Genomic DNA, 10,116 nt, shown 5'->3' on the forward strand with positions numbered 1-10,116 from the left:
CAAGGTGGAAAACATGTTATATATATTTGAAATAGCAACAGTTTTATATACTCAAAAAAGCCTATTTGATTTTGCTGCGCCAACCGCAGCATGTTTCTTCAGCCTCTATTTCCCAGAATGCACTTCGGTGTGCGTCATCGTGTTATTGCGGAAGTGTCGGGAAATGCTGTGCTGGTTAATTCTCTTTTGACAGTTGGATTTTTGTTTTTTCAGAGCAGATATTCCTCATTGGTTTTGTCTTTGTAACGTCGCCATTTACGTTAAAAACAACGTGAGTTATGGCAGCTCTGAAATACGCAGGTATGGACGATACAGACAGTGAGGATGAGTTACCTCCCGGGTGGGAAGAAAGGTCTACCAAAGATGGTTGGGTTTACTATGCAAAGTGAGTGGAAATTATCATTTTATCTGTCAACACAAATGTGTTTGTATTCACCAACCTATCTAAGAGTGATACCGGTGTCACCAGCCTGTGGCTAACACAGCTCGCTAGCTGCACCAGCTTAGATTAAAGCTCTGATATCTGAACTGAAAGCATCAGTTTCACTGGTAAATTTATGTTTAATACGATATTTCTTACTACAACTGTGACTTTGGTCATACTAGTTGCAGTAGCAGCATGCCACTTTGAATAATAATCCTGAAACCCTCTTTTTTTTCCACAACTTTATTTGCAAATTCTCAGAAACAGCATGTGACAAACAGGCATCATATTTAAATAAAACATATACAGTATATATATATATATATATATATATATATATATATATATATATATATATATATATATATATATGTAAGCCAAGGCAGTCGTTTTTTCTGTCAATACACATTACAATCAATGTGATTACACAACATAAGCACATTTAAGAAGAAAGAGTACTTACATACACAATACAAAAGGAAGTAAAACAATTAATACAAAGTGAATCAATAATTACAAAAATAATTATTGAAAGGAAGGCTGTACAATCAAATTTCCTTGAAAAAGAATCTTGTAGTATAACAGCAGTATAAATACTTTTCTTCTTAATAATAATTTGGATAGACTCAAAATCATTACGAATTTCCATTTTGGAGAGATTTAAAGTTGGCCATGATTTTGAAAATTAAGCTTTATGGATGTGAAGTAATAATGAATAAGTTTAAATTTCAGAAACCCTCATCAGTGATGAGAAAATGATGGTGACATAGGAAGAAGACAGATTCTTTACCTAGAAAATGTATAATTTGGTTATTGGAGAAACAACAGTGCCAACATGGTATTTGCAAGAGCCAGACCAATATATTGGTTGGCCGATATTGTCCTGTCACAGTTTGTTTTTCAATGTGTGCGGATATAAAAAACCCTTTACAGGACATATAAAGCAGAAAACAAGGGTTTGGTGATTTATAAATGGTGTCATATAGTTATTTGATTTATTTCTATTTATTCTTTATTTAAATAGCCAGCAACTGACTGATACTGAACATGATGTTTATTAAGCCATTTATGTTTATTTTTTATTTACTCTTTATTTTCTGTGTTCATTTCTAGAATTGGTTGACAGTGTAATGCGTTGTATGTACTGTGTAATAACAAATAATAATCTTAAATGTTCTTTAGTAAACTTATTTGTAAAAGAAAGCACCTTTAAAGAATCTTATCGGTGCATATTCACACAGAAAAAAAGTCTCTTTTCATTCCAGCTCAAAAAGTCACTATATCAGACGCCATATAGGTGAATTTCCCCCCTCTAAAATCAGTATCAGTGTTTGATTTAGTAGACTTAAAATTATGCAAAGTTGGTTTGTATTACCTATGTGATATTATCTAATATTGGTTGTTTTCTTCTTCCTGCTCTATTTGTTTTCTGATTATGTGTATGTGTCCTTATCATTTACTTGAATTGCAACATTCTTGTAGCCTTTTTTTCCCCGCACTTGTTTGTTTATTTTAATATACAACATCAACCAACCAAGAGGCTGCTGATGAAAAAAGGCCCTTTGACGTAATCTGGCAATAGAGCTGCAACGACTTGTCGACTAATTAGCTGATTTACAGAAAAGTGCAAGTCAACTATTTTGATACTTTGTTGTTATCAATTGTTTTGAATGCAAAAAATGGCAGCAAATGTTTTCAGCCCCAAATATAGAGGCATTTCTGCATTTCTCTGAATATCTTTGGGTTTAGGACTGATGAAACAAGACATTGAAAGACATCAACGTGGACTTTGAGAAACCCAGATGGAGATGTTGAATCATTTTCTGACATTTTATAGACCAATCGATTAATCTAGAAAATACTGGCGGATGAATTGAAAATCAAAATAATCATTACTTGCAGCCCTCTCTGGCACAATGTGCGCTGTCCCCTGTACATAGATAAACAAATGAATAAATGAAGTGAAGTAAAGAAGGACAGGTTCATTTTTACAATCTTCCTTTGTCTCTGTGTACCAACAGCCATGATGAGATGAAGACACAGTGGGAACACCCCAAGACAGGAAAGAAAAAACGTTGTGCTGGAGGTATGTTTTATTCACTTGTTTTCAGGGTCTTGCATTTATTTCTATCTGCATGAGGGTCACACATATCACCTTTACTACCGTCGGATTTGATCATTTCCCTGTGTCTTGTTTTCAGTAACTTTGTCTGTAAAAGTGTTAAAATAAACAATATTTTTAATATGTAATGAACTGTCTTCTCCCACAGATTTACCGTATGGTTGGGAGCAAGAAACCGATGAAAAGGGACGGATGATTTATGTTGAGTAAGTAAACTGAGGATTGAATTTACGTTTGCTAAACAGAGGAAACAAATGATGACAGGATGTGCTAGAATGTACAAATGTGGGATTAAGTCTCTGTTATAACATCCGATGTCCCCTGTCATTTTCAGTCACATTAACAAGCGGACCACGTATTTTGACCCGCGGCAGGCATTTACAGTAGAGGATGTGGTGTTGAAGCCAAAACGCTACGATGGAAACACTGCTGCTCTAGAGATCCTGCAGGGTCGGGATTTCTCTCACAAGGTTGTTCTCATTACTGGAGGCAACTCTGGCATTGGTGAGTTTTAAACGATCCTAATCTGTTTTAACAAAGTCACTCATGTTTTGTCATCGCTACATTAGAAATCATCAGTGTAGTGAATTGTGTTTCCATGAGGACGCCACTAGATGGTGATGTGGTATCACACTGCAGTAGATGGGTGCTTGACAAGCGCCTCACTGCTCCCTGCAAGTCCCCATCTCTGCACAACCAGACATTCATCAACATTAGCCTCCAAAATGATACACTTAGACTCAACAAATCACTCCTTAATACCGAACATGATTGTATTGAAGTTCATTAGCTGGGCTGAATTGGATGTCATTGTTAACTGTAATGAATGGTGTCCATTTGTACCCAGCAAATGCATTGCTCACTATATAATGGTCTGGAAACAAATGTATTTCCTCTTTCCTTTAGTTTAAATTAGCACAAGTAGTGGCCATTTGTTCTGACTTGCTTCTTTGTTCGGGATAGATAATGACAGCATGAGGGAAATCAAATAAACATAAAATCGTTAATTGTCTTTATATTCAAATTCTTTGTCCCGAGGAAAGTCACAGCAGTGTAATTGCTGTGTGTGTATTAAGAGATGCTGCAGAGCAAACTGTACTACATAGATTTACAGCAGCCTGGGGACCCTCATTGAGTTTGTGAACTTAAATGCTTTCCTGACCCTAATGTTCTTCCAGCTATCTGTCTCTGTGTCTATATACATAGTCAAGCATTCATCATATAGAAACAATACAAATCGGAGTGTCATTGCCCTTGAGATGTTTTTGTATGATGTACGATTTCAAGATGTGCACTTTAAACAGTTCAATATTATAACACACTATTCTGACTAAATTGATGTTGTCTTTGAAGTTTCTGAACAACTTTTCAGCTGAACTGAACTCTGACTGATTGCGTTTTATTTTTTCAGCTGCAATCCTGGAATATTCCTACAGTTAAACATTCAATTATTGTTCGGACCCAGGATATAAATATATAAAATGAAAATGACAAAACCAAAATATAAAACAGAAAGTAATAAGTAGGATCACTAATAACCAAAACAAACATGAAGCATTGGCAAAGTACGAAAAAAGAATTGGCAACAATTGGAGGAAAGTCTCACAGATGAATCAAACTATAACCTTGTGGTTACACGTGGAGAGCTTTTGTACATTGCTGCATGAAATGTTTAAAACATTTAAACTGGAAATACTTCAGTTGTGGAGATGTTTCCCCTTTGTTTGACTTTGACTTGAATAACTGCAGCAGTTCCTTCTCACTTATTTACTTACTTATATTTTTTAGCAGAATAATGACCCCTCCAGAAATGATCAAATGTAAGAGAGGTCAATTAAGAGAGGGAATTCTAGATAACAAAACAGAAATTTAAAGGACTAAAATGGCTTTTCTGTCATTTACTACAACTCCATTATTATCGCTTGAGAAGGGGAAAGGTTAAAAGCCCACTGTCAACATCACAAGACTCTTGTCAGAGACGTTGAAAGATTGATGGAATATTGATGATTCGGAAATAAAACAAAACTCGTTGGCCTTTTCATTAAAGGTGGTGAGAAATAATTATTTAAAGAAAACAAAGAATATTAACTAAATAGTTTTCACCACAAGAGGGCACAGGAGGTCCATGATGTTACTGCTGTGTGTGGTATTAAAACGTTATCATATAAAGTGCTTCACTTGTGCCGCTTTCTGCCTTAGTTTAAAAACTATATAATGAAAAAGATAATCCACATTTAAGATTTGTTGCAATGTATTTAGTAAATGAAAATGTGTTCATCTGGAAAAAAAAGCAGCTTTTCTCAGAAGAATGCATCAACTAGCTACAACACACAGGCATTTTTACAGTGTGTGTGTGTGAATGCTTAATAAACCCATATTAACATAACCTTTGTTTTACTCTACCTCATATTAAATATGCAGCACCCATAATTAACAGTATTCTAATAGTAATTGCTACTACTCGTGTGCTCCTTTGACATTCCACTAGTGAAATGTGGTTATGCCAATTGGTTGGACCCACTTAGCATTTTAATGGCATCAATAGTGTTTTAATCCAAGTGTCAAGGCTATTTCCATTTTCTTCAGTGCTTATTTCCTCCACGGGAAATGTGACATTTTTATTAGTAATGGTGGGATATTATTTAATTAGCAAATTTACATTTCAGCTCTTTGATTTAGTTCTTAATGCACACGAACATGAAAAGCACATATATGAGTTTATTTATGCATGAAATGTCATAGTGTCTGGTTTTGTGACCAGCCTTGAGGCTCCATTGCAATAGTGCTGGAAGGCGAGACAGTAATGCGGTTTGTCTTACCGATGTGATCACTGCGCTCGGTTCACAACATTAGTCTTCCTCTCCCTGCTTTCTTTTGTAAATTAAAAACCAGTACCAACCTGAATGGTGTTTTTAATTGTGATAATGGAAATGAATGATCACAGTTTCTTCCCCACCCCTATTTCTAATTTCTTCTCTCTCTCTCTCTCTCTCTCTCTCTCTCTCTCTCTCTCTCTCTCTCTCTCTCTCTCTCTCTCTCTCTCTTGCCCCCCTTCTCTCTAAAGGTTTTCTTACTCTTATAGACCTGTGGTTGTACACCTGTACCTCTGCATTGATTCCTAAGCGGCTTTGACCCAGGCCTGAGCCTCCTATCCATCCCCATTACACACTCCTGCTCTGGCTCTAATTCCCCCTCCTATCAACTAACTCTCAGGTTATTTACTGGGGGTCCATGGAGCAGTTGTCCGGTGTTGTGATATATCTGGCACCCACTGGGTTCAGACACAAAATACTTTCTTAATAGAAAATAACCAGTTAAATTGTTTTGTTGTTTATTATTCCACACTAATCTTTTAAATGAAATTGGAAAACTGGGTCTAGCTTATCCTTAAATATTATTTCCTGTTGAGGCGAGACTATTTGTATTGTGCTTTCCTTGCACGTCATCTTTGCCCCCTGACGTGTCTTTTGGGACCTATGTGTAACCACATGTATGTGTCCCCCTACCTGGAGAGCAGCGTCAGTCTGTTAGGCTCTTACAGCAGGTGCCATGTTGTCAGCATAACGTATGTTGAGTAGCGGTCAGAAATAACATATTGACCCTCTGTCTCACTTAAGTGAAACATGCAGACACAACTATCTTCCATGTGCTATTTTAATCGCAGAGCATTATTCTGATGGATGACAGAAAACCTATGTTTAGGGGGGATTTCACTTTTAATAATAAATGTCTTTCCACAGTATTTCTAGACCTTTATGTTCTCACAGCATGTATCATTCTACATCTGCAGTGTTTATTCTTTTTATGTCGACATGTCTAGAATTTTATCGGAACTTTTTTGGCCCCTTAGTACGGCGGCTCGTTGTGTAGCAATACCTGCAGCTGCAAAGCTCTAGTCAATCTAAATGCATGCACCGAATTCCACATGGTATTGTTGTTTAGGTTCAGGGTCAATGCTGGAATAAGAAGCAGGAAAGACTCAGGCGGTCCAGACAGGGAATAGCAAGGATTTGTAAAGGAGCGCCTCATAATGTTTCAGTATCTCAATGCATCCTCTCCGCTGTGTTTTAGGACTTTGAATGTTATTCTTATTCATGAAAGACTAACATTGTTCTATGTTTGTGTTGATCCCAGTGTTGTGTTGGGAGGATTAAGTGTCAGGCCGGTGCTCTCCTCTCTCTGGATGGAGAGATCCCTAAGCATATTCAGTGAGTCGCAGAGCTGGGGGAGCCTCTGTGTGCAGATTAAACCCATAGCCTAGCTTTGTGGCTGATCATTAGATTGAGGCAGATTTGTTAAGCATAACTGCCATTAAATTGGCTGCAAAGCTCTGGTATTTACTGCGCTGCTGTTTATGAATAAGGACCCCCTTAAAGACCCGCGCAGCGATGCGTTAAACCCGAGCCTCGGTAAGGAGGGAAATGCATTATTCATAGTGGGAGGAATTAGATGGATAAAAAGATGTTCCTGGTGAGGGTGGCATGTGGTGCCTGTGTCTCAGTGTGTGTGTCTCTGAGCATCTCTGAGTGGCTGCGTGTGGTTTAGATGACATCCAGAGTGCATCTGTGTTTATATACAGGAAGCCTGATAGTATTTTGTGTGTGTGTGTCCGGTTGGAGCAGCCGGCCCTCGTCCTGCTCTGTCTCCTCTGTGTCAGCTCGTGATCTGAGCCACTGAGGTAATCGAAGGAGAGTTTTATATATATATATATTTTCCAACGTGCATTTCATGTCCTCTCTGATGAATGTGTTTATTGGCTACGTAATGTGAATCAGTTATGGTTGGTTAGTCAAATTATTGAACTTTATTAACCTTGGATGAAATTTGCTATGCAGACCCAAACCTCTGTAACATGCAAAGAGTATTATGCTGAAGGCCAGAAGGGTTCAATAATGATTACAGCTCTAATATAATAGAACTGAAGTGGTTAGAGAAAGAGGATGGATTACATATATGCACTTAAAGGCTGTAGGTAAAATAAAATGAAAGGGTACTGGGTTATTGTGTGTAGTCAAGTAGTTTATAGACCTATCGGGTTTACAGTCTGCAGAAGATGAGGGGATGAGAGTTACATGATGGGGGGGATTTTGATGACAGTGATGAAAATAGGCCCAATGCTCAGGAGATATGTGTGCATGAGCGGGCTTCTGGGGTCTGTGTTTATCCTTGTGCATGTGTGTGTTTATCAAGTTTACTGGTGTGCGTGTGAGGTAGTCAGGTAAGGCTGGCCGCAGGAGGAGCTGGGGTGACCTGAGCGACGTGAGGCCATGATGAGAGATTGTGTAGGGAGTTGGAGGTTGACACAGAGGGTCAGAGGCAGAAAAGGGGGGTGGGTACTAGATAGGGCTGCATGGATGGTGTGACAGCAAGGGGGGTGGGGGGTGGGATGGGGTAATAGAACCACTCCAGTGCTGTAGCCTGGAACAGCTCAACCTTGGGCTGTAATTACTAACCATACATCCCACTTTTGGGGTGACATCTCCCTCCTCTTGGACTAATGGTGGGGAATTAGAAGGGATCTTAAAAGTCAGAAAGACTTGGGGGGGTTGTGCAGTTCCTCACTTCTTGGGACAAGAAATACACAGCAGCAGTAGCAGCAGCAGGAACAGGTGCACTCATCACTGAGACAGTGTCTGATTGTGTTCACCCATTCACTGCTCTCTATTTACACTCAATAGTTCACTCTAGTGAACTGTAAATTGATATTTTGAACACTTATGAATCATGATCATTTTGCGTCATCACTTACAAGTGTGGTGTCACACATCTGTATTATTTGCATCTACAAAATGTGTTAATTTTAGCTGAAAGTAGTGATGATACAAAGAAAAAAAGAATATTTATTTAGCTAAATATAGACTTGGATACAGGCACTCAGTGGCATGAATAACACAAAAAAGTCTTAGATTACAGGATCAAATGCTGTATATATTCTTTATCAATAGTGTGAGCATCCCAGTATTGTGTTTACGTTATGGTATGACATGTTTATCTAGTTACTTCCTGCTTTTTATCTATTTTGTGGAGACACAACATTAACCTCTTGATGCATGAGGCAGGGTGCACCCCATATTTGTGCACATAGTTATCCTAATACATTTCTTCACTTTTCTGCATTTGACAGCTATCCCCTTTTTTTCGTTATATAATCGCGGCCCCTTTTGGGAAGCCTTTTCCATATTTTATTGTGGACTTGGTGGTTGTGCAGAAAATACAGTGCACTGGGATGCACAATATAAGGAAAATATGCTTAGGTTAAATATTGCGACAATATTACTTGTGATAAATAAACACATTAGGGTGTACTCGGTTCTGCTTTTATGTTACTTTAAGCAATAATGCTTTTTTGAATAAAAAAAAACTGAACTGAACACGAAAGACAAGTGAAAAAAAGTGATTCATGAGCTACATTTTGAAGTGTAGTTTTCTACTTATATTCTCTTTTAACTTACTCAGAAATATCACACTCTTCTGCAATGTGTCACAGTCTTTCGTGATGTATTTATTGATATCATGATGACGAAAAAAAAAGATTTATTGTCTAGCCCTATGGTGTTAATGCCATGGACAATACTCTTTCCGTTCCATCGTGGTGATGTTAGAAGACACTATATAGTGTATACATTTTACACTCAAATAAGATTGCTGACAGTAAATTTAGTGCACTAATTAGTAAATAGGGAGACATTTAGGAAACGCACTAAAAGTTAGATTAAGATGAGATATGATCTTGAGGTAGAATTTAGGAAGTGACAGTGCGGTGGCATCATTGGACCAGATGGAAGGGGACTGCTGGTGGCACGTGATTCACATCACCCTCAATAAATCTACATATTCATAAACCCCAAACTAACCAACAAATTTTGATGCATAAATCAGGTTGACTGCACCAAATTAAACTAGTCAGACATACACAGACATAAACAGTGTAATTACCAGTCACATATTTATCATATTATTCACTGCTTCAGAAATATAACACACAACATATTTTTATGTTGCGCATTACTGTTAAAAATGTCATATAATTCATTGGTGTGGGGTTGTATGCAGTCTGTTCATGTTCGGCGTTGCTCTTTTTTTCCCTTCCGAGCACAAATTGAGCTCTGTCGAAAGGGGATTGTGGGAACCATGTCTGTTTACCCACAGGTCTTGTAATGATCTGAATTGACTTCTGTTTGCCCAATTGTACTATGGAGCTTATTTTAGTTAAATGCCTCTTTGGATGCAGATCAAGAGAGAGAAGGAGCAGGCAGCTTCGTTTGCCAAATAAACACGTTTACTGACGAGGCTGGTAATGATCTCATTACATTGAGCCAATACACCTGTGTACAAGGGGGATCCAGAGAGGGGCGGCGGGCCAGGGAGGACAAACAAAGCGTGAAATCACTAAATCACACTCATTATTGGGGGATATCAGTAGGGCCAGGATCCTAATGTACCATGAAGAGCATTCACTGCTTAATGGACATTTTACACAATTTTTTATGCATTTTATACATAACACTAAAACAAATTTTCAACAATAGCTGAGCCACTTACTGTATTTTTGATACATTGTGAATCATTA

At 37.9% G+C, this 10,116-nt stretch overlaps 1 protein-coding gene across 1 annotated transcript in view; it reads left to right on the forward strand.

The window, feature by feature from the left end:
- Window positions 1–205: 205 nt before the first annotated feature.
- wwox (WW domain containing oxidoreductase) overlaps window positions 206–10,116 on the forward strand; it is a 132,176-nt gene continuing 122,265 nt past the window's right edge. Inside the window, exons 1-4 of the mRNA XM_083917479.1 lie at window positions 206–385; window positions 2,446–2,510; window positions 2,695–2,752; window positions 2,881–3,050. Of these exons, the coding sequence (XP_083773605.1) occupies window positions 279–385; window positions 2,446–2,510; window positions 2,695–2,752; window positions 2,881–3,050 (400 nt within the window). The 5' untranslated portion in view covers window positions 206–278. The remainder of the gene's footprint in view (window positions 386–2,445; window positions 2,511–2,694; window positions 2,753–2,880; window positions 3,051–10,116) is intronic.

The sequence above is a fragment of the Echiichthys vipera genome (genome assembly GCF_963691815.1).
Source record: "Echiichthys vipera genome assembly, chromosome: 7".
NCBI classification, from domain to species: Eukaryota; Metazoa; Chordata; class Actinopteri; order Perciformes; family Trachinidae; genus Echiichthys; species Echiichthys vipera.